Consider the following 24,488-nt stretch of genomic DNA (forward strand, 5'->3'; position numbering starts at 1 on the left):
CCTATCCTTCAGGTCGAGAGGGCACATGGTATAACAATATTGAAGGTCGGCTAGGGTGATTCTAAGGTTTTCCTGCCTAGCTAGGGCTATGATACCGTTAATCACCCTATAGGAATTGATAGTAAGTTGCATGGGGTTCAGCTTGTAGAAATGAAGAACTTCGCGAAACAGGGGATCAAGTGGAAGCCGAAGTCCACATTCAGTGAAAGCTACTATAGGAAAAGGCATTGAATGATCTGTGGGCATGATGGTGTCGTTATCCCCAGCTAGTTTAAGGTGAACATCGGCTGGGATAGAGAATTCCTGCCTAAAGTATTCTAGTTTTGTTGGGGTATTTACCCTATGCCTCCACATACCCATCACGTCAACTTAACAAAAGAAGAATGTGTTTCAGAAGATTGGCGTTTAGAGAAGGGTTGCAAGAACCTCGGCAGAGAACTAGGAATGGACTGATAAGGCTTGTTTTAGTTTTCCCTAAAAAATTGAAGGTCCTACACACAAATCCCAAGCTAAGGAACTATAAAGAACAAAATCGAAGACACAGATCTGGGACAGATACGAAAAACAGAAAATAGAGACATAGTTTCAGATTCAAGAACAGATGTATAGTTCTCAGAAACAAAAGAAATACAGAAGTAAAAAATCAAGAACAGTGGCAAAGAGAATGGTGAAGTAAAACAGAAATTCAAGATGTAGCAACAATTCAAGATACAAATAACTCCAAGGCTTCAAACAAAATCAATAATGGCAACAGGCGGACAAAAGCACATAAAGAGAATTAACAGTGAAGGGAACGAATCTTACCGGAACAAAGGAAGTCGGGGCAATGTTCGCCGAGCTCAGAAACCGGTTGCAACAGCGAAGAAGGCTTCGCAAGAATGAGGGATTAAGGGCAGTTCCAGAAGAGAGATCGAAGCAATGGCAGATTCGAAGAAGAAAGAGCTTTCAGGGAGAGAAAGAGCAAGAAGTCAGAACGAAAAAGTGAAGGAAGAATAGAGGCAAAGAAGAGTTTTGTCAAAAATTTGAAACGGCGGCAAAATTAGGGCAATTATTACGCCTAGAGCAACGCACGCGTCAGACGGCGCAGACGAATGACAGACAGCTTTCAGGCGCGTCATCGACACGCCCCAATGGAGACAAAACACGTGAAAGGAACAGTTAGATATGCATGACAGCTCATGCGCGTGAGAAAGTACGATTGAAACCTTGTTCTCTGAAGAGAACACGTCGGCTGAAAGTGGATTATCTCGGCTAAACAATTTTTGAGCCATTACTCAGAAAAGGAATATCGAAATATCGGTATAGGTTCCATCACCTCAGAGCACCGAGGTAATAGAACCTAGGGGGCAGTTGTGGGGATATATTTTTTGAATACCAACACATGGCATGGTGACGCCGACGTGTCAGCCGAGGTGCCACGTGTCCTGGTAGTTACGCCGAGGTGATCTCGGAGTTACCGAGGTTATCTCCGAAGATATCGGAATCCGAGATAAGCAGATAGGGGGCAAGAGTCCTAAGACGAAGAGGGGACTTAACCTAGATAAGGATAGAGCTCTTAGGGAGTTTATCTTTATCTCTTAAAGAGTCCAAAGTAAACATTGATATGAAGTTCATAGAAGTCATACTTCTAGTGGGACTTGGATTGAGTATATTATAAAAGAGAGGCACCCCCGTGGGTCTAAGGTATGCAATTTATGTTTTGAGTATTCAGTTTAGCACTTGATTATCTTTGAGAGATATACTGACTTGATCGTCGGAGTGCCCCCGGGTGGAAGAACCACCGCCGGAGCTTTTTCTTTCTGTTATAGGTTGCTGAAGCCATCTATTCTGCCTGTGCTCTCCAGCTGATCACTAAACGGGCAGTGTGGTCAGATTTTCACCCACACACTTATCAGATTTCCTTCAGACACCTTTAAATTCAAGCCTCAGCTCTCACCAATTTGTTGTATTCCCTTTCTTAACCCCTTTTTCTAACCCTAATCCCCTATTTGTTTACACAGATCATGTAGGCTGCATATTCGGGTAGGAAAATGGGCATGAGGGTGTCGAAATGACAACCTTGCACTTGGAGGAAATGGGTTTTCGTCGAAAATCCCAATGGTAATTAACTATTTGACCAGTTCGAGCCAAAAATCAAACTGCAAGGGTAAAATTAATACATTTAGAAGTATAGGAACCAAAATGAAATCACGAATAAACTATAAAGACTATTTATGTAATTTACCCTAAATTTGAAAAAAAAAAAAAAAAAAAAAAGAAGATAATTAAACTATGAGATAATATACACTATTTTTATTATTGAAATTAGTATAGGTAATAAATTGCAAGCGGTTAAAAAAAAATTAAAAAAAAACCTGCTCCCCACCCTTGAGTTTAATAAGTGGCTGAGTTGACCCACTATTCGCTTCTGGGTGAAAATCCGAGGCTGTGAATACTTCTCCTCTGTTGGATCAATTTTTTGTTGCTTAGACTCTGTTGGATCAATTTTGGTCAGTTGTATACTCTTTCTTCCTCAATTTCTTCCTTTTTTTTTTTTTTTGAACATAAAAATTAGGGCTAAAGTCATCACACTGGTAAGTTGTGATTTCAACTGGTTGTTCTATTGTTCTGGTTTCTTCATAAATTGTTTTATTCTTCTACACAATAATTAATTAGTTTTGTAAATAATCATTGTTTTGGTAATTGAAGTGCATAATGCAGAGTATGCCTGGTTTTTCTCCTGTGTGGCTGGAGAAATTTTCGATTTTGTGTACCTAATCCTTTTCTTTCATTTTCTAGTTTGCCAAACGGACTGTGACTCTGACAACAAGTTGTAGCGGATCAGAAGACGTGAATTGTCAACTGAATAGGAGTCAACATACAATTTTGCAAATCAAACAATGACTCAACTGAACCCTTTGGAGTTATTGAAGCAATTGGAGGATATATTGGATTCTGACCCTCTAATGTAAGCTTTCTTCTTCTATTCTTCTTATATATGTGTGTGTTGTGTGTGTGTGTTTGTTCTATGGGGTATACTCAGCCAGAACATGCAGCATTTCATATAGATATGCATATATAGATTTTGGAACAAGCTTAGGTGATGAGTCTATGGTTAAATAGTCACTTCGATTGTGTAAGCCAATACAAAGCAATAAGGAATTCCGCATGTTCAACTGATACCGCAATAACAGAAAAATAAAGGGACTGAATTCTGAATGTGCAATTTTAAAAAAGTTAAATCTGCATGTCCCTGAGTTTTTATGTGGGTATTCATTGGCGTTTCAGTTTTCTGCAAATAAATTTTCAACAGGTTATCAAAAAAAAATTATTTTTTTATTTTTTGAAAAGAACAGAGAATGAAATAACGGAAGTATAAATATTAAATTGTAATAAGTTAAAGAATTACGTAGACTGTTCAAAGTAGAACATAGTACTTTTTGGAATGCTACAGAAAGTGTGTACCCTCTTAGTTCAATCTTAGCATCTTTGATATGTCATTTTCAGATATAAGAAATTGTCAATTGCACCATGTCATCACTGCGTTTAACTCTGTCAAGCATCATGAATCTGTTGTTTTGCCTTCATCTCATCAAAATTGGCTACAGCTCTTTGATTCTGATTGTGCATACACTGCACATGGTTCATATGTCTTCATATATATGCGTATATATATATATATTTTTAGTTTCTGATAAGCAGACCTTCTATAGGTATTTCACTTTATAATTTTCACGTAGTTGATGAGTTAGTTCACATCATACATAATTACAAATATTTAAAATTTTCTATGTTAGCTTCATTTTTGTTGTGTCATCATAGAATCATAATGACTTATGCTAAATAAAGCCGTCCAACAACGGACCAAGTGACGTATACATCTAGACGTCATTCATCTTCTTTTTGTGCTATAAAATTCAATTATTTTTTTTGCTTTGCGAGTCCTTACAGGGGAAATTTGGTTCATTCTGAATATGGGGAGTTTCCTTATGAGATTCTTTGTGACATTTTGTTATTCACTTATTTTCATTGCCTTGGTTTTATCTTTATAATATATTTTACTTGCATTCAGTGATGAAGTGGGGTTTATTCATCCATCCCAGTTTGTCATGCTCAATGAAGAGGCTGGTGGCCCCCTCCCATCTTCTGTTGGGACTATGCTTCAGTCAGAAGATAGGGTCCTGGGATCAAGAGTATCAAAAGTTAATCCGTCAGAGACAGTTTTTTGGTGTCGAGACCATAAGTTGGGCATCTCAACTCAGGTTCTTCTGCCATTATATAATGTGGCAAAACAAACTTTTATGGCTGCACTTGAAAGATACAAGATTCATGGCAACTTATCTGCAAAGAAAGATGAATCTGGAAGTGATAACATGTCAAGTTGGTATGCATCTTCCCTTGATGTCCTTGAAAGTGAAGTTATGAAGCATAGCAGGGCTCTGTTGTTGCTAAGCTGTGATTTTGGCACTGTGTGGAATTCCAGGTCATTCCCTTTCTAATATTCATGTTGTTAACTTTATTTTCTTTTGGCCATTTGTTTTTGTTTGATGCTAACTTTGACTTTTGGAAGTTTGATAGCAATTGTCGTGAAATGCTTATGAGTTGTGTTTCTTCTCAAGTGTCGGTCCATTTTGTCTTCTAGTTGACCTGTGTAGTACTTCATTAATACTAGCCTGTAGTTTAACTTTCTGGTAATTGAAAAATGTTGTGTTGTGCCTGTTACATACTATCAAGTGATCCAGATTCTATGAAATATGTTATTTATTATCAGTAATTAATCATTTTTTATTACCTACCTGACTTTGCATTCCTTAAAAAATAGATCCACACCACTAGGACAAATGAGATACATCATTGCATATCTTCGAAAGTTTAAGAAGATGAACGCCAAGATTTTGAAATTATGGAAATTGGAGAATTTTTTTTTAGGTTTTTCTGTGGAATAGTAAAGTTTTCAACCGTGTAGTTTCTATTACTGTTTATTCTGATGATTTCTCACTCTCTCTGTTCATCTTCCTCTCAAACTCTTCATCTGCTTCTCTCTCTTCAACTTGGTTTCTTGATATAAAGAGAGATATTTATTGCTTTTACTAAAAGAGAGAATGTAAAGAGAGATGTTTGTGTCTTGCGCTAGAACCATGTTTTCTCGCTGATGTCTTTTGCAGAAATTTAATGTATAAAGAGAAATAGAGAATTGTATTATTGATTGATATAATGTTATATTTATTACAATGATTCATGATTCCTATATATAGAAGAGGGTGAGTGTGTAGTAGGTAAGGAGTAGGTGAAGTGGAGGTGGTAGTGGTGTAGTGGGTTAGGTTTAGTGGAGTAGGTGAGGTGGTAGTGATGAAGTGGGTTAGGTTTAGTGGAGTAGGTTTAAGTGGGTGAAGTAGGTGATAGGTTTTAACAGCCCTCCGCAAACTCAAGGGGGATAGGAACTAGCTAACTTGAGTTTGGAGAGAGTAACAAAACAAGAAAATAGACGAATACATAAAAGAAAAGAGGATATGAGACACTGTATGGTCGTGTCAGACCGATGGTGAAGACACTGTATGGTGGTGTCATAACGTTGTAGAGGACACTGGATGGTTGTGTCAGACCGATGTAGAAGACAGTTTATGGGGTCATGTCGGACCGTTGTAGCAGACAATGTTGTGATAGTTGTTGTGACAGTTTACGGAGTCTTGCTGGACCCTTGTAGAAACTAACCGAAATTAATGTCGGGACAGTTTACAGAGTCTTGTCGGACCCATGAAGGAGCTAACCGGAATCAATGTCGGGACAGTTTACAGAGTCTTGTCGGACCCTTGAAGGAGCTAACCGGAATCAATGTCGGGACAGTTTACAGAGTCTTGTCGGACCCTTAAAAAATACACTGTATGATGGTGTATATAGGCTGCCCAAATATATATATATATATATGGATATATATAGTGAGCCCTCAAAAGTCGCGCCCTCAAAAGGCGCGCCCACTTCATCAAAAGGCGTGCCCGACAGAAAGCGTCGAGCCATCAAAAGGTGAGCCGGAGACGCGGCGAGGCACGTGAGCGACAGAGTGGCGTGTCGGCCGCGTCGTCAGTGTCGATATAAACCAATGCGGAGGCTGTGGAAACCAAACCAGGCTGAAACCTCTGAACATTGTCAGACTGAAACACTCTGAAAATACTCTGGATCCAACCCTTCTCTGAAAAACTCTGCGTTTTCGGAGAGAGAAACTTTGTAACACTCTGTAACCAATCCTTCTCTGAAAGTACCAGTCGGAAATCGCTGCGTCGCTGAAACACTCTGCAACCAAAAAACATGGCCTCTTCTTCCCGTCCAGCTACCCAGAATATGGCCTGTTCGTCCCGTGGTCTGCTCACTCTCTTTCCCGACCTCAACGAGTCAACAAGAGAGATAACTGGTGCGGTGGCACTGGAACCTCAACCAAGCGCCCCGGAGTTTGCTCCGTTGAACTTTCCTATGCGGTCTGTGGAGCAAAGAATGGCAGTGCAGTCGGATGTGGAGGCCAATCAGTATACATTGAAGTCATGTGTGGAAACCATGACTGCGGTTACAAATTTGTCGAACCGGCTGCAGAGTAGGACAAATGAGGTGCAGCAGTTAAACGCCCAACTGGCTCTGCTCCAACGCATGTATAAGGATGCGCGAGCAGAGATAAGTGTACTAAAGGCGGAAAACAAGGAGCTGAAGCGGAAGGCCACCGTGATGTTCCGATTTGGAGGGCCGCCATATGCTGCAGTGGAGGAGCAGCGGGGAGTGAACGTGCTCGGTGGCGTGGGAAACACGGAGGCAACACCGTCAAGGGCCGCCCAGGACGGAGGCAAGAAGAAAAGACCGGCGGAATAGGCGAAGAAGTGAGGTCGGTTGGTGGCCGGCTGCAGAAAAGAAAACAAAGCTGCTGTTGTTTTTTTTTTTTTTTTTTTTTTTGTGTAAAATTGTGATCGGGGGTGGATCCCTGAGATGAATAAAATATGGTTTGGTGTGCAAAGCTATATGGTATGAATGGAATTGGAAAAAGATTAAAAATAATGTGAAAGAAAAATAAAGAAAAAAATTATAAAAATATATTTGAAATCAAAAATGAAAGATGGGGGAAATAAGGAAAGTGGTTTGGAGAAAATAAATAAAAAATAATGGAGTTGGAAATCAAACGGAGGAGAGATGATGATTATTTTTTTTTTTTTTTTTTTTTTATAATATAATAAAAAGATATATATATATATATATATATATATATATAATAAAGAAAGTGGGGAACAAGAGTGTAATGAAAAGAAAAAGTATAGGTTGGGTCACATGGGTGATTTGGAGTGGGGCTAGCCGTGGACTCAGCATCACTGTAAGAAGAGGGTTCACAGGCTTCTTGGAGATGGGTTTGATTAAAGATGCCAGTCTGGCTCCAGTTGCCGAACAAAAGATGTCCGACCATTTTCTGTGCCACAAAAGAGAACCTTATCTGTGACCAAGCCACCAGATGTAAAAACCCCAGCATCTTCTAAAGCTAGGAGAACCTTTTTTACTTTCATCATCCAGAACTCTTTCCATGAGATAAAGATCACAAAATTTTGTAATCTCCAGCAGTACTTCCAGCACAGAGGATCTCACAGTAGCTTGTTTCTGAAGCTCCTCTGTAGGTCGAATACTCATCGGCCTAGTTTCCATGTAAACATGGTTGGGCCGGAGAAAACTCAGAGATCCAACTCAAGCAGGTATCTATGGGATTTGGATGCTGAAATGACAGATGAAGAGGAAGAATTTGAACTGTGGTTACAGCAAGCTCTGGCCTCTGGCATATTTTTCCGAGACACCCAAACGCAGGAAGAGTTGGAGTCCCTTCAAGTTGCCAGAAGGGAAGGTTGAGATCCGACTCCGAAGACTCGTTTAGGGCTTCTCTATAGACTATGCGAGTCGGCCCAGAAATTACAGTCGGATTAGACGACGAAGATGATGGCTTTCGACGAGAAAGGCTTTGTCGTTGTTGTTGCGCCGCCGGAGCCACGGCTGCTGATGGCGGAGACAATTGGAGTGTGGGACAGAGACAGCTTCTGTGCTTGGGGAGAGTCATGCTGAAACACAGCAAGATTCTGTTTATGGACGAAGCAACGGCTTCTGTCGACTCCCAGACCGATGCTGTCATTCAGAAAATCATGCGCGAGGACTTTGTGTCGTGTACAATAATCAGCATAGCTCACAGAATACCCACAGTTATGGACTGTGACAAAGTGATGGTTATGGATGCTGGATGGGCAAGGGAATATGAAGCCCCATCTCAGTTGCTCGAGAGGCCTTCGTTATTAGCCCAGCAATACTCAGATTACTATGCATTTAGAGGCCATGAGGTGTACCAAACACCATTCAAGGAGGGGAAGAAAAGAGGGTCTGAGAAGCTTGATCAGAAGCAGGTTGTCCATAGGAAGTCCATTGATGCATTTGGACAGAGGACTTCACAGTATAGAGGTGTCACAAGGCATAGATGAACTGGTAGATATGAAGCCCATCTATGGGACAACAGTTGTAAGAAAGTTGGAAGAGGCAGGAAAGTGAAGGTATGTGTACAAAATTCCAGCGGGCAGCGAAGGCAAGGTTGCCGGCCGGCTGCCCGCCGGTGAGAAAACAAAATACGGGTCTAAATCTTATGGCTCTGATACCATGCAGAAATTTAATGTATAAAGAGAAATAGAGAATTGTATTATTGATTGATATAATGTTATATTTATTACAATGATTCATGATTCTTATATATAGAAGAGGGTGAGTGTGTAGTAGGTAAGGAGTAGGTGAAGTGGAGGTGGTAGTGGTGTAGTGGGTTAGGTTTAGTGGAGTAGGTGAGGTGGTAGTGATGAAGTGGGTTAGGTTTAGTGGAGTAGGTTTAAGATCTTTTGTGATATGATCTTCTGGGATTTGCTTTTGTTATATCATCAGTCTTTATCATGATACCTTTTTATCTGTTGTATGTACCTTGCAGGAAACTGGTTTTGTCAAATAAGCAACATTCTCAGATGTTTGTGGATGAACTGTTATTGTCTGCACTGGTTCTCTCATATGCGCCTAAAAGTGAATGCTCTTGGAGCCATAGGTAATGACAATTTTATTTAAGCAGAGTTGCTTTACACTCAAGTAGGCAATGCACTGATATAAGTATTTGTTGTTGGTGACTCCCCCCAAAAAAAAGACTTTGTGAGGACAAAATTAAGCTATTTCTCCATGATCTTCTGCACTGGTATATCTGTGATTTGATCGGGATAACTGTATATGTATATATATGTACATGCGTGTTTTCCGGCATTTGAAGGTTTTGATATGTTTTTCTAGATAGTTATTTGTATTTTTCTTGTTGTTAAGTGGATTCTTATCGAAGTCAATTATTGATAGGCGATGGGTGATCAAGATGATTGATGGAAAGAGTTCAAATCTGCAAGAGCTTGTGGAAAAAGAATCTGAAATAGTGAAAAAAATAGCCGAGGTTAATTTCATTCAGGAACTAATTGCATTTAATCTTTAAATGACCAAGGCTTCATTAATTCATTTTATTTTATCTATTTTTTTTTTTTTTTTGGTTTAGGCCAGTATGTTGTTCCCAAAGGGGCTCTACTTTCCCCTTTGATTCTTTAAAATAATATTAGCTCATATACTCCTCCATTTGAAATCTTTTGTCTACTTCATAATTCTGCTGAAGTGATCTTGTCATCTTGTGCTATGAGCATAAAGTATTGGATTTTTATAACACCATTTCAGAATTTAGTTCAATTGCTTTAGATTGTCCAAGGAACTGCTTATTGAAATTTTCATTTGAGGTTCCTTCTTGAGCTGAATCTTCTGAATTATGTCTGTCAAATGTTCTCTAGGTTTTCACAAGGTTTAACATGTCTGTCAGATGTTACGCAAGCTATTGTGGCTTCAAAAGGGCCAAAAGAAAGGCTCTTTTATTAATCTGGTTCTCTTTTTTCTCTGCAGAAATCAAAAATGAATTATCGTGCGTGGAATCACCGATGCTGGTTAGTTTCCCATATGTCAGGAGGACAGGTCAGATTCTAAACTTTCCGGATTTTACTAGCATTTTAAAACCATTGCTTTACTTTTCTGTGTCAATTTTCATTCCATTAATTCTGAAATATACACTAGAATAGTTAGGTTTTAGGAAGTTGTGGTATGTTGGCCTTCATGTTCTTCAAAGTATGGTGCTCATCATTGTATATCTGTCTTGTTTGTATTTGTTTCAGAGTTTCAATCAAATTTCCCCTTGATTTCTTATTATTTTTGTTGCTTGTTCATTGTTGTATGTGCCAGCACTTGTGCATCCATGGAGAAATTATCATGTTTGAAACTTTAGGCTCTGTTTGGTTTAGTTTTTGAAAAGAGTTTTCAGTTGTATTTTGAAAGATAAGTTGTTGAAAAGAGCTTTGAAAATTGAAAATTTGTTTGGTTATACATTTTGAAAATAATTTTGGGATGATTTGTAGTTTTTTTTGTAGTTGAATAGATGGGTGTGAGAGAAAATTTGATTACTTGACGTGTAGAATGTGAGAGAATGAGAGAGGAGAGAGGAGAGAGGAGAGAGAAAAAGTGATTGATTGATTTATTAATAAAAAAAAAAGAGGAGAGAGAAAAAAATAATTTTGAAAATTGGTAAATCAAACATGTTTTTGATTTTTTGATCCAAATGTTAATTTAAAAACTAAACCAAACGGTACCTTAGTTTTTAAGTTGCCTTATCTGGTTTTTTCTCCATTATGTGTCTGCTTTCAGGTGCTGAACGAGTTGAACAAATCCAGAGGTTGGACTGGATTGCACATTGCTGACAGTTCCTGCTTTCACTATCGCACAGTGAGTTTCCTTTGACGTTAATCAAGCTTGATTCTTTTTTTAATCTCACTTTATTAGTGCATGAAATTTATGTAAATGTGTAAATACTCTGTTTATGTGTTATGTGTAATAGCATGCTTCCTGGTTTATAGAAGTCATTTGTTTAAAAAGGCTCAAATTTGTCCTCATAATCCTGTTCAATTTCAGAATTGTGGACAGTGACAACTGATTGATAATTATCATCATTTTCAGTGTTTATCCATATATTTCTGTATTCTACCACATGGATCATGTCTTATCAATGCTTCAGTTTTCCAGTAACTTCTGGGTCTTTGCAATATGTGGTCAATATGGAAGTGCATTCCATGCTGGTGTTCTGTTCAAAAGGCCATTGACAAAATTATTGCCTTGATGCCTTGTTACTGGGTGTATTCCTTTGTTTTCCTTTATCGACAATTCCCCTACAAAATTGTTACATTTTTTCAGTCATAACATTATGGCCACATGCTCCCCCTCACCGTAGGGAGGACTTGAAAGTTGAAAACACTTTGCCAAACCTCAACGATGCAATGTCACCAAGCTAAGTTTTGTATGTCTTTGCCATATTTTCTTTGTTAACTTTAAATAGAAAAAATAAAAAAAGGGGTAAACAGCATTGCCTGGTTAATAACATAGAACTCATAAAGAAAAGGTTAAATGCTTTTGCAGTATACATCGTGAAGCAGTTGAATTGGTTTCTTTTTCTTGTTGGGTGCCACCTGCTTTTTGTTCCCAAATGCTTTTGATCCAATGCAGGTGTTTTGGGTGCAACAAGAAAGCAAAATTCTTGTGGAATTGCATCTTTTTTTCTTTCTTCTTTTTTCTTTTTTATTTTTTGGTTGCATTTTTCGAGTTATTTGGTTGGTGTGTAATGATAGGACTTTGTAGGATAAGATAGAGAATCTTGACTCTTTATGGGATAAAGTTTGTTACCTGTCTTCTTTTTGGGTCTCAGTATCCCCTCTTCTAGAGGGATTCCACTATTTTTATTTCTAGAGATAAGAGGGTGGTGTGTGATATGTACAATAAGAGACTGTTTGTTTTGGTTGTTCTTTCTTTCGAGGACTCCTTACTCTCTCTTATTCTCTTGCACTCTTCTTTTTTAATAATATTTCTTTTTGCTGCTGATCAAACAAAAAAATATGTATGATTACCTTTGCCAAAATCAGTAAAATTTTATGCAATACCATGCATTATTTTGTTGATGCTTGAGAGTCGTCTTTCTGATGGTTACAGATTTTACTGATTTGCAGCGGTTAATGCTCAGGATGTTAGAGGAGTCGCAACATAAACAAGATCCAGTTTCATCTTCTACCTACAATGCAGAACTTCGTCAATTGTGGAAGGTATGCCCTCGATTTTTATTATTTCTTATTCTTTTTTCTGTTAAGCGAATGTCATTGCCTAGTAATTTTCCATTTTCTGCATGATATATGTGTCTGTATGGTGGATGGTATGTCATCACATTGCCTATGTAAAGAGTATTTTCTATTGACAAAATTATCATTTGAACATTTTATTTATTCAATCATCAAAATCATTATTATTACCTCATTTCTTTCTAAGACCACTATCAACCTCCACCATCTTACACCCGTCACCACCAACGTCACATTATTATGATGGATCTTGTTGATTTGCTAGTAGTTCTTTGCAACTTATGGTTCTGTTTCTTGATGCTTCTATAAACTCTTTAAGCTTATTATCTTGAAATTTTTACCATGTGATGCAACAGGAGGAACTTGACTGGAATGAGATGCTGATAAAGCAGTACATAGGGAGAGAGGTGAGACAATATTTTGTGAGTACCCATGTCTCATAGGATTTATTGCAATAATCCTTATGGCCTGTTATTGTCTTTGGCAGGCCTTATGGCTTCATCGCCGCTTCCTCTCCTTTTGTTGGACAAAGCATTTCGTGACTGATATTCATGATATATCCAGCCATTCTGATCATAAAGATACTATGAATCATGAGATTGGTGTCTTTATGGATACTGAGTTGGAACTCGTCTGTTCCTGCTCAACTATTCCAGATAATGACTACGAAGATTTCCAAGCACAGGCAATGTTTTCTGCGACTTACCTCTTGTGGCTGACAAAGGTAGTAGGAATTTCTTCAGTTTTCTTTGAATTTTCAGATCATTCATATTTCAACTAGTTCTTAATTGGATGTTCCTTTACTTGTTTTGTTGTGCACATCAGCAAATCTCAGAGTTTATGGGTATTGAGTTTAGAGAGAAGTTACCGGCAGAGGAGCTGAAGACGATTATAAATAAGGTGTGCCCAGAAAAGATTTTTCTTTGGCATTCCTTCCAGGGTACACACGAAAGCGTATAATAACCGTAGTGTTGAAAAGAATTAGACTTCTTCAGAAATATAAGATCACCTTCCACATTCTTATTGCTTGTTTTGATCATATGTACTCCAAATAATGAATACATGACATTTTAAATTGTTCAGAAATTTTTTTGTTTTTTTGAATTAAAATTATCTCACTTGATCAGCTTGAGTGGATGCTGTTAATTAACCATTCCATATGGATTAACCTCTCCTATCATTTTATGAAGTTCATAATTTGTTTGTTTTTTAAATTTTATGATGGGTATATATATTTATCCTTATTATCCAAATTACATACCAATGCTCATGTATTGAACAGTACTTGCCGTATTGTTTTCATCAGAGTTAGAGAATCAAAATGTTGCAAGGATTACATTGTTTTATCATATTTTGTTTATCAGAAATATAATGAGCATAACATTAGATTTACAGCTATGATAATCATCAGCGACATCCTTGGTTAGGTTGGTGTTTATACTCCCTGCTCCTAAAATGGACTTGTTTCAATTTGGTGACCGTTTCACAATATATTCCTAAAGAGAATGGATTCTCTCTGAGTCCAAATCTGTACAAGGGTATTGTTTGGCTCGTGAGATTCACCTTGGCTCCATTTTGATGATTCAGTTCATTTGTTATGTAGCACTGGATAAAAAGAAAATAAATAAATAAATAAGTTGGACCAAATTAAAAAAAGTTAAAGAAAAAAAAATTAAAAAGTCATTTTCTAGACGGATTTAGAAAAGTGAGTTTTGACAAATAGCAGACTTAATATACTTACGGGTTAGAAAGTCCTATTCAATTTTTAGTAATAAATTTATTACTGTAAAAATATTTTAAAAAATACAATTCAACTATTTACATTGATATTTCAATATTAATTAACATAAATAAATTAAAAATCAATCAAAACTCACAAACAAAATTTAAAATGCTCAAATCATTTATCACTTTGATTTGATAAATTTGTCAATATCAAATGATCATTTTACAATCAAAATTTGTCAATATCAAATGATCATTTTACAAATACAAAACGCATTTAAAAAGTTTTAAACTTTTCTCATTATCAAAATAAAAAGTGATTACGTAAAAAAAATTATTTTAAACTTATGAGTAAATAAGTTCAATCATATATATATACTAGCGTATGCCCGTGCCTAAAGGCACGGTGTAAATAATATTAAGATTAAAATGCAGTTATAAAAATATATTTAACAGACTATACTCTACAATTCCAAACAAATCAAACCTAACACTATAAAATGAAAATAAATCATGACTGGTGAAACTGAATGTGCATGCCCAAGCTTGATATTGAATTTTTATTACGTGTGATTGGGATGAATATGTTTTCCATGTTTTTCTAGGCAGCCTACAGGAACCTAAAAATTCAATGTCAAACTTGGACATGAAATGTCCTCCAGGTCTTTCTAGGCATTATATATTGTAATGAAAAACATTAACAGTAAGAATATGTGAATCGTAAGTGTATATTATTGTAAATATTGCTTTTACTGTAAAGATATTGTTAAGACCTTCCTAGTGCACCCAAGCAATGAGCTGAGAATTACCATCCAATTACGATACTTGTTCTAAAGTTTATCAAATTTCTAATTATTTATTTGTAATAAAAAGATTGATATTCAAGTGTATCTGCAGGGAAGGCCTTGAAGTCACTGATGATGTATCTATTGTGGAGCACCTAAAACATCCCGTATACATAACTGAAGGATCTTACACCAACGTCAAGGAAGTGAAATTTGCTCTATGATCTTGAGGGGAAAGGTGGACTATTTAATAATTGAACACAGAACTGTTAGCATATGGATTCATACATGCAATTTAGACTCAGATTCATTTTTTTCTCATTGTCTTGAACATGACCATGTTTTACTTTTCATTTATGAACTAATATTCGAAGTCTTTTATGATCTGTAGGTTAAGACCCCTGATGATTTATTACTTGCAGAAAGGATATTGATTATCAGCTCTTCAGAGACATCGTTGTAAAATTCACTCTTTTTGGCCCCTTTTTTTTCCCCCTCTTTGGGCAGATCTAGGCTGGAAAACACATTTTTAGTTCATAAATGAAAAGTAAAACATGTTATAAAAATTTTGGCCCCTATATACATCATATCATATCATTATTACCATCATCATCACCTACTTTATGAAAATAACTTTTTTATTTTTAAAATTTTTAAACCTGGGAAATATAAAAATACATATTATAAAAATTTTGAAAAAGAGAAATGATAGTAACTAACACACAACAACAAATATGTTACTGGAATATTTAAAGTTTCTTCCTCTTTCATTGTTGATGGAAATGAAGCAGCTTCCTTGAAATGCTCATCCTGATCCATCTCCAAGCTGTTCCTTGGTGCCTCTACCCCTGCATTTGCACAATACCCATAACTCAAATCTTATTTTTCTTGCTCACAGAGAGAGAGAGAGAGAGAGAGAGAGAGAGAGGAAAGCTTTCCAACCTTATCAATAAAAGATTGAAACAGTATAATGAATAAAATCAAATTAATTAAGTGAATCAAACAAAACAAAACAATTATCATGTTGAGGAAAGCTTTCCAACCTTATCAATAAAAGATGCAGGGTAACATCGATATGTTTGCTCAAGTGATGCTCCATGGTATCCATATCCATCAAAATACTGCAATGTGTCCCCACCAATGAAATGAATTATGACAGTGATAATGATATAAACAACAACTACAATAATATAGTAATTGTAATAGTTATTAACTGTTATTTTATTTTTATTACAACATCTAATGAAATGAATTAAGACGGTGAACATAATTAAACAATATCTATATATATTGAAATAACTAAATATGCACTGATTTGGGCAGCAAAATATAGTAATTAAAAGTGAAGCAATGAATATAATTCAAACATGTCCATAAACAAATAGTTATCAAATGGAAATTTATAGTAATGTCCATAAACAAATAGTTATCAAATGAAAATTTACAGTAAGGGAAATGTAATACGTATAGAAGTTGTATACAGATTGTGCAAAAATCATAAAAGCATTAAACACAAAAGGAGAGTTCCCTATTTTTATAGAGACAGAGCACTTCAACTAAGCCCTCAACTTCATAGTAAAACAGCAAAATCATGAAATTGAACAGCTGTACCAAATTCGAACAACAAAATCATGAAACTCGACGGTTTCCTCAATACACCAATTAAACTCCAAAACAGAACCCTAAAATAACAAAACATTTTGGTTTTATTAACAGACTTTATGACTCTAAAGTATAAACTTCATATCAACACAAAAAATAAAAATAAAAGCATCCTTGCTAAGCAAGTGAAGAAAAAAAAATTTTTATAAACACAAAATAAAACACACAAACCAAAGGAAGTGAAAAGAGATAGTAATATACTTGCAACAATATCATATAAGAAACGCTTCTCTTTTGAACTCTAAAACAGAAGAGGATAAACAACAGGAAAATAAGAAGAGGAACTGAAGTTGGAGTAAAAGCATACAAAAGAGTTCAAGAGAGATGCATCTCATTCCTACATGGTTTTGCTCCCAAAAAGTTGGAAGGCCCCATGTCTAAAGCTAGCAGTTCATACCATGTGAAGGAGCACCCATGTCTAAAGCCTCCAAAAGATAGCCAAATTTTGCTTCAGCCTGTAGACAAAACAGAGCCCATATTACATATGGGTCAATAGTTTCTAGATTTAACATTCGGCTATTCCTTTCCTTGGGAGCAATAAGTATTAACACATCAATCTAAGGAAATTCAAAAGTTCCAAGTGGTGTCCAATTGGAACTCACCTTTAAATGGTAAATATATGTGGCTGTATCTATCATTTCAAAAATATTTTAACTAAAAAGAAAATAAAAATCAGAAAGTAGTGTGCAAACCACAGTGATCTACCCAAAACTTGCCAGGAACTATTTTCCAAAGTGCCAACATCACATGTGTTTCAATTCAATGTAGTGTGCACACCACAGTGATCTAATATCTTGAAGAATTGGACAATGCATGAAAATATATATCAGATTGTTAGTAGTACAATGAAAATTTTGGCCCATAGAAGTATGAAAACCATGATAATATTAATATCAGGTAATTCAAAAGATCTACATATACTTTCTCCAATTTGGTACTTACATATTGCATTAGATGGGAATATATAAAAATAATTTACAACGTAAGAGATAAAACACAGCCCTAGTAATTAATAATTGAGCAACCCAACCAGTATTCATTAAGTGTCTCCTCACCTGCTCAGGGGAAATGCCAACAATTTCCAAAACATTTTCTTGAATCTCACACTTATAAATTCTCAAGCTTTCTCCACCAATCTGATAGCACCACAACAATTAAGTATTGCATCGTTGAATTTCACATGTTAAGTATTGGCAAAAGATCAATATTGCAACTAACAGAGAATAGAGTACATATTTATATACCTCAAAAAAACACTCATCAGTTCTACAGTGAGCAAGAAATTGGGTACCGATGATATGTATACAAATTGGGTACCGATGCTATTAAATAAAATATCCATTATATAATCATTGAAGTGGATTCCACACCAACTGATTGTGTGAATGCTATTTGTTAATTGCTCCTCGTGCAACAAACCAAGTGACAGAACATTCCTGAAAAATGTGAAGTCTTAAAAAAACAATTTTACCCTTATCATTATATGAACAAAGGTATTATATTAAAATAGTCATTATATATACATAGAGATAGAAAACTAATTACCTCACATGAATAGTTTTCAATGCATGCATTTTATGGGATTTTGGTTTTCATGTTTTAATTATGTTAATTTATTAGTTCTTGAAATATGAAATCTATGCTTCAATTAAAATATTTGTTGACCAAGTAGCACTTTTTACTCTGTTAACTTGAAAGCTGTTTTTAGAATTGGATTTATAACTGACAAAGTGATGAAATAAGAATACACGAAAAGAAGAGGAAAAGACTACCTCTAAGAAGCCAGCCTGATAAAGGATTGCCCGTACATTTTCTGACATAAAATCAACTCCTAGAACTGTGATATATTGGCAACCAGCTTTTACCATCTTGACAGCCGAATCTGCCATAACCTGCGAATCAAATATATGGATGTGAGGCCAGTGCTTCTGGGCAGCAGTTAAGACCCCTTGGACCTCAGGATCTATGTAAATAAAAATAGTAGAAATTATTTTTTGCATAGCATAGCAATTAGAATCGATTTCATAGCAATTAGAATCGATTTCATCCCAAAAATATGCATAGCAATTAGAATTGATTTCATCCCAAAACCCAAAAAAAGAGAAGAATCCAAGACAACAGAGGTCAGCGAGACCCGAAATTAGATGCAAAGAGATAGTAATCGAGGTCAAAAATAATGAAAAGGGGCAATTGTCACTGCGAAAACATCATGATTTCCAAATTAGTATCTAAACATCATGAAAAAGCTTTGGGGGCAGGCATGTCTAAGAATTGTATATGGGCCTATGTGACTTGAAATCAATCTTTCTATGATACTTCCCTATTCAATTCTAACAAATTGAACTCATCTTGGTAACCAATGGTGTTCTAACAATATGTTGAAAATACAATTTTATTTTCCCTACTAAAAAAAAAGGAACTGGAGGAACTGCATATGTAAAAGATGGTGCCTGGGCAGGCATTGCTGATGGATAAGATGACTGAGACGGCATCCATGATGTCGAAGGGGTACCAAGGCTGGAAGTGCTCAATAAGCCTGCTGGAGCTGCCACATTTGGTAGAGCACCATGCAAGGATGCCATGGAAGGAAACTACATAACAGGAAACACAAAATACATCAGATTAAATCCTTCTTTTGAAATTTTTTTTTTGCGATGTGACTGCTAAAATTCTTTAAAATAGAAATCAATCAATGCGCAAGATTCAAATTTAACTGACAATGACATACTATTATGTAACTAATTAAGCAAACCAAAAAGGGAAGGTTAAATTACAATCTAATCAGATATCTTATATGCAGGTGCTTTAATCAGAGCCCTATTTAATCAATCACACTCAAAACAATCTTCCTGTCAATAAATCATTTCTTGTCAACTTTTCTATTCTACTTTTCTGAAATGACCATAAATGTGAGCAGCATGCACACAACCATGTAAGCAAACATTGCAGATTTCCTTCTTTTAAAAAAATCTATATATACAGTATATATGTTTTGGTGACTCTATTTAATAGATTATCTCTCCTGTGTAAAAAAAAGTAATAAACTAACATAAAAGTAATAAAAAAAGTAATGTACCCACAAACACATTACACACCTCAGATCTGCACAGAGATCTTCCTTCCACCCACTTTAATTAAGTCAAAACAAACCAATAATTGCAATGTATTACCTCTCCTGTGTATACAGTTACGACATGGGGTGTAAAGTCCACTCCTGCTGTGTTTGCGAACAACTCACCTTCACAGATCATCAAGGTATCAAATGTGAGGTAAAAACCTAAAGTAAATCAACCCCATTTCTATTAAAGTGGATAATTAATCCTCAGTACCAACATTTTCTTTAATTGTCACTCATATCAATTCTGTCTAAGAAAAAGGCATTTACAATGTCAGGCACAAAAATTTAAAGAAAAATATTTTCAACAAATTTTCACAGCATCACCTGTTCATAGAATCATTCCACATAAACCACAACCACAATTTATTATTATTATTTTTTCTTTTAATTGTCTGAGAATCAAAATCCCAAAAGACAGTGGGAACCAAAAAAATAAAAAATAAAATTAGTAATTTGTTAAGCTAAAATTGAAGATTTACAGTTTCATCAAATTGGGGATTCTCTACGTTTGCTTTGGGAAGACATGGTGGCTAACTCATCATACTCTCGACGGTGGAGGACCGAGGCACCGTAGAGGGTTGAGACACCTAGGCCAACAACCAGTTCACAGAAGCTGTTTGATTAGCAAGCCAAAAAATAAAAGAATAAATAATACAGAGTTTTGAACCTCAACCTGACTGCTCAACAATTTTTGTCACACACTCAACTCTAAAACCCTAACCCAAAATTATAATAAATACCTCTAAACTCTGAACTTCTCGAAAGCCCTCCTTAAAGGCCTCTTACATTACATCTAAATATATAGCAAAATTATAAGACACCTCACAACAATGTTAGAAGACATACCTCATATGTCAAGACACCGCCGGATGAACCGGGCTGGCGAATAGTAACATTAGAAACAGTGCCATTGGCAGAGAGGACGCAAATTCCTGGAGGACCCTTTTGAGAAAATGAAAGAATCTTTGCTGCAACATCCTGAAAAAAAAGTAATAAACTAACATCCAATTTTCATAATGTACCCACAAACACATTACACACCTCAGATCTGCACAGAGATTTTCCTTCCACCTACTTTAATTAAGTCAAAACAACAATGTAAAAACAATCTTCTTTTAACATGTTAAGTATTGGCAAAAGATCAATATTGCAACTAACAGATATCTAGAGTACATATTTATATACCTCAAAAAAACACTCATCAGTTCTACAGTGAGCAAGAAATTGGGTATCGATGATATGTATACAAATTGGGTACCGATGCTATTAAATAAAATATCCATGATATAATCATTCAACGGTGCAATAATCAAAAATCTTCTTTTAACATACAATGTAAAAACAACAATTTAACAATTTATTATGGGATTTTGATTATATTCGATTGTTGTTACATTGTATGTTAAATCTTCTTTTGGGAGTACTTCAATGTGTCCGAATCAATGTTTACATTGTATGTTAAATCTTCTTTTGGGATTTATCCGAATTTGAACTTTAGTGTGTCTTTGTTGTTGTTACATTGTATGTTAAATCTTCTTTTGGGATTTTGATTATATTCGATTATTTTAAGAGAAATTAAAATAGCCTTTAGTATCAATTTTTGGTACATTGTATGTTATCATCATAATTTTGAAAAAAACGAATACAAAAAAAATTCACTAAATATACGTATGTGAAATTCACGCATGTAGGCTCATATTTTGTCTTATATCGGTGTCTCAAACATATTTTGTGAATTTAAACTTTTTAAAAATGATAACCAATGTAGTTAATTTATAAATAAAGACACACAAAAAAAAATGTCCGAATCAATGTTTAAATGTTTCAATCACAAAAATTAATGTTGAAATTAATTAATTAATTATAAAATTAGATTAGAGTTTAGTAAAGACTAAAGATTAGAGATTAGAGATTATAAAATTAGATTAGAGTTTAGTAAAGACTAAAGATTAATTAATGTTTCAATCAAAAGATTAGAGTAAAGATTATCCAAAGATTATCCAAAGACTAAAGATTAATTAATGTTTCAATCAAAAGATTAGAGTAGAGATCATTATCAGTAAAGACTAAAGATTAGAGTAAAGATTATCCAAAAATTAAAGATTAGAGTAAAGATTATCCAAAGATTACCCAAAGATAGAAATATAAATACTAAAGAAAAAGCCCAGGTTTGCTCACCTGAATTCGTATGAAATCCACTCCTGCATAGCCATTGCTTTATCATACTCACTTGTGCATTGTTTCTTGTACTTTCCAAATGGATTAAGCCCAGGACTGATCATCTCTGCAATTGCAGCAAGCACGTACATTGAGTCACCCACTATCGGTGCACCACAGGCAGCCAATTGTGCTCGAATCTACATCGCATTTCAAAATGAGGCTTTGCAAAGCAAAAAAATTAAAATCTTGAAATTTGCTGTTTGTCTGGCAGTAAAGCCATCTTCTGCATGATGCATTTAGAACTGCAAGCTACTAACTTTTTTCTTTTTCTAGATTTGAAGTGAAGTTCTTCATTTTCTTAATTTGATTCATTAATAAAACTGATAAAAAAAGTCGAGCAAATTGTAACCACTTATAATTCTTCACTGCCACAAACCAGATGTGATAAAAATAATGGTCACAAACACACGCTGTAATTCTAAATATCATAGCTTGTGATTGCTATAGATGAGGGAAACAACATCAAACAAACCAAAAAAGACACAAATAAAGTACCTGATGCGTTCGACCTGTCAAAAGGTTTATTTTGCATTCATATGCAAACTCTTTTAAAGGCCACCCACAGTCCTCAACACAATACTTCTCTTCAGTTACAGAGTTCGGCCATGCAACCTTCTTGCAATCCAAGACCTCAAGTTGGCACAAATGCCATCCCTTAGAGAAATCTGCATGCCATAACAATTTTGTGATTGATCCGGTAAGAAAAGGAGGTAGATAAAGATGTTTTTCGCAAAATAAAGTCTTAGAAAGATGCTTTTCAGCAATTACTCATCAGCATTGTATCCTCTGCAAAGTCCCATCACTTCTCATTGATAGATGAGAAAAAGAAGTTCAAAATCATCCACTTCCTCTGTCTAATTCATGCAAGAGATAAGGAGGAAGCAAAAAATGAAAGTACTTTACAACAGAAATTAGAAGATAAGTCAAAATGAAGCTCCTACATGAAATCCACCATTGTTCCCTTTTGCGGGCATACGCTAGAACGGCATTTAAAATACCTATGATTCTTAATACCATACCTAGAACGGCATTTTAGGTGAATCAGTGGGCCAATCTCCATCATTGCAACATTAATTTGTAGCTCTGTTTTTGTTGCTTCAGTTCTGTTTTTGTGTTCTTCAAACTATGATTCAATGATTAAAAAATAGTGATTGATCATTAGAATATATACAAAAACAGAGCTACAAATGGAATAAATGGGTTTCATTAAATTTAATGTTCTTCACTGTTTTCCTTTCATTCACTTGATTTTCCTATTAAGAAACTTAAATTTATACAAAAACAGAGCTACAAATGAAATAAATGGGTTCCTTTTTGTATATAGAATAAATGGGTTTCACTTGGTATTTCTTCACTGTTTTTCAATCACTGTTTCAATCACTGTTTTATCAGGTGAAATCAGGTTTCCTTTCATTCACTGTTTTATAAGGAAAATCCACATGTTCTTCAAACCCACAAAATCAAGTGAAACCCATTTATACACTGGACTATACATACATGTATATATACACTGGACTATACAAAATGAAGTGAAACCCATTTATACACTGGACTATCAAGTGAAACCCTTTTCAGGTTTCGGGTCTATATCACTGCTCGATTCGTTGTCCAATGCAGCAGAGAACAATGTCTCCATTTCAATATTCACCAGAAAAATGAAACCCATTTCAGACCCAAAACTTTCAAAAAATTTAAATTTAAATCCATTTAAGAAATCAAAAATCAGAAAAATGCTCGATCAATCCATTTAAGTTGGAAGATCAACCCACATGTCAGGTAGGTTGATTATTCTGCCCTGTCACTGACTATATGCAAGCTCCCGACCCTGTTTGGTTGCTGAGAAAACGAAGGGAAAAAAATGAAATTCGGTTTCAAGATTAACAAAGATATACAGCATAGTGGTATTGCACTCTACTCATTCAAACAGAATTTTTTTGGCATTCTTGATCCAAACAACGAAGAATGAAACAGCTAATTTTTGGCATTCTTCTAATTTTCCTAATTTTCTTCTAACAAACAAAAGTAAAATAAATAACAAACAATCAAATGCGAGAAACAGATGAATCCAAGAAGAAATTAACCTTTGCATTCCAACACACATTCAAACAATCAAATGCGAGAATCAAATGCGAGAAGCAAGAAATTAACCTTTGCATTCCAAGAAGAAGAAGCTCGTTGATAGATGAATCCAAACCCTCCCGATCTTCCTTCTTAGCCAATAACTTGACCTCTTGAACCACATGCCTTATCGCATCATCAATCGCATTTCTCTCCTCACCGCTCACAACAGATCCAAGATCTTCCATAAATCTCTTCACCGTCCTCCGCCGTAGATCTCCGGCGTCCATGATCTCCGCCGTCAATCGCAATTCCCGTCGGCCTTGACTTCTCCGCCGTGACTCAGCCGGAACACCCATTATGGTAGAGAGAGAGGATGACACAATGAGGAGAGGTGGTTGGTCTTTGGTCGTCACACGGTAGAGAGAGAGAGAGAGAGTGAGAGAGAGAGAGAGTTCAAAAATTGAAATGAGAGAGAGAGAAGATGGTACCTGTGACAGAGAGGAGAGTTTTGGACCATTACATTTTGGACCGTTGATGCTCAAAGACATCCTAACCATTGAGATTTAGATGAAGTAATTTAAACCATTGGATCAAAATGTATCCCACATACATTTTGATACATTTTTGAAATCCCTCTTGCCTTATTATATAGATATATATTATATTTAAATATTTAATGGTCACAGTAGACAAGCTTGATGTAGTATACAA

The 24,488-nt window shown here is 35.6% G+C and overlaps 2 protein-coding genes across 22 annotated transcripts; one reads left to right on the forward strand and one right to left on the reverse strand.

Moving 5' to 3' along the window:
• The first annotated feature begins 1,904 nt into the window (after positions 1-1,904).
• LOC114273952 (uncharacterized) lies at positions 1,905-13,420 on the forward strand. 3 transcript variants are annotated; one of them, XM_082871489.1, is made up of 11 exons: positions 1,905-2,489; positions 2,779-2,947; positions 4,052-4,462; positions 8,951-9,061; positions 9,358-9,448; positions 9,940-10,008; positions 10,732-10,809; positions 12,081-12,173; positions 12,563-12,613; positions 12,694-12,930; positions 13,032-13,420. In XM_082871489.1, exons 2-11 carry the CDS (start codon positions 2,880-2,882, stop codon positions 13,164-13,166), a joined length of 1,344 nt encoding a protein of 447 aa, XP_082727615.1. In that variant the 5' UTR covers positions 1,905-2,489; positions 2,779-2,879; the 3' UTR covers positions 13,167-13,420. The 3 variants fall into 3 exon arrangements, with proteins under 3 accessions (XP_082727615.1, XP_082727618.1, XP_082727616.1); XM_082871492.1 differs by having other exon boundaries at positions 2,413-2,489; positions 4,083-4,462; XM_082871490.1 differs by having other exon boundaries at positions 2,415-2,573.
• A 1,916-nt stretch (positions 13,421-15,336) lies between these two features.
• On the reverse strand, positions 15,337-24,442 carry LOC114264283 (RNA pseudouridine synthase 6, chloroplastic-like). Of its 19 annotated transcripts, none has more exons than XM_082871539.1 (11): positions 23,865-24,442; positions 22,212-22,381; positions 21,675-21,853; positions 19,976-20,474; positions 19,549-19,616; positions 18,784-18,969; positions 18,151-18,270; positions 17,434-17,514; positions 16,776-16,833; positions 15,760-15,837; positions 15,337-15,564 (listed from the first exon to the last, which is right to left on the reverse strand). In XM_082871539.1, exons 6-10 carry the CDS (start codon positions 18,958-18,960, stop codon positions 15,830-15,832), a joined length of 444 nt encoding a protein of 147 aa, XP_082727665.1. In that variant the 5' UTR covers positions 18,961-18,969; positions 19,549-19,616; positions 19,976-20,474; positions 21,675-21,853; positions 22,212-22,381; positions 23,865-24,442; the 3' UTR covers positions 15,337-15,564; positions 15,760-15,829. The 19 variants fall into 19 exon arrangements, 17 of the variants coding, with proteins under 17 accessions (XP_082727665.1, XP_082727659.1, XP_082727679.1 ...); XM_082871533.1 differs by having other exon boundaries at positions 20,343-20,474; positions 23,865-24,439; XM_082871553.1 differs by having other exon boundaries at positions 18,891-18,969; positions 20,343-20,474; positions 23,865-24,438.
• Positions 24,443-24,488: the final 46 nt, after the last annotated feature.

The sequence above is a fragment of the Camellia sinensis genome, chromosome 1 (assembly GCF_055761805.1).
Source record: "Camellia sinensis isolate YWXY chromosome 1, ASM5576180v1, whole genome shotgun sequence".
Taxonomy (NCBI): domain Eukaryota; kingdom Viridiplantae; phylum Streptophyta; class Magnoliopsida; order Ericales; family Theaceae; genus Camellia; species Camellia sinensis.

Excerpts from the sequence above, each read along its gene's own strand:
- LOC114273952 (XM_082871489.1), top strand. The coding sequence starts at position 2,880 with ATGACTCAACTGAACCCTTTGGAGTTATTGAAGCAATTGGAGGATATA. Across the intron at positions 2,948-4,051 it reads TTGGATTCTGACCCTCTAAT|TGATGAAGTGGGGTTTATTC; the intron begins GTAAGCTTTCTT and ends ACTTGCATTCAG. Across the intron at positions 10,810-12,080 it reads CCTGCTTTCACTATCGCACA|CGGTTAATGCTCAGGATGTT; the intron begins GTGAGTTTCCTT and ends ACTGATTTGCAG.
- LOC114264283 (XM_082871502.1), bottom strand. The coding sequence starts at position 23,958 with ATGTGGTTCAAGAGGTCAAGTTATTGGCTAAGAAGGAAGATCGGGAGG. Across the intron at positions 22,382-23,864 it reads CTTCTTCTTGGAATGCAAAG|ATTTCTCTAAGGGATGGCAT; the intron begins GTTAATTTCTTG and ends TATGGCATGCAG. Across the intron at positions 21,854-22,211 it reads TGACAGGTCGAACGCATCAG|ATTCGAGCACAATTGGCTGC; the intron begins GTACTTTATTTG and ends AATGCGATGTAG.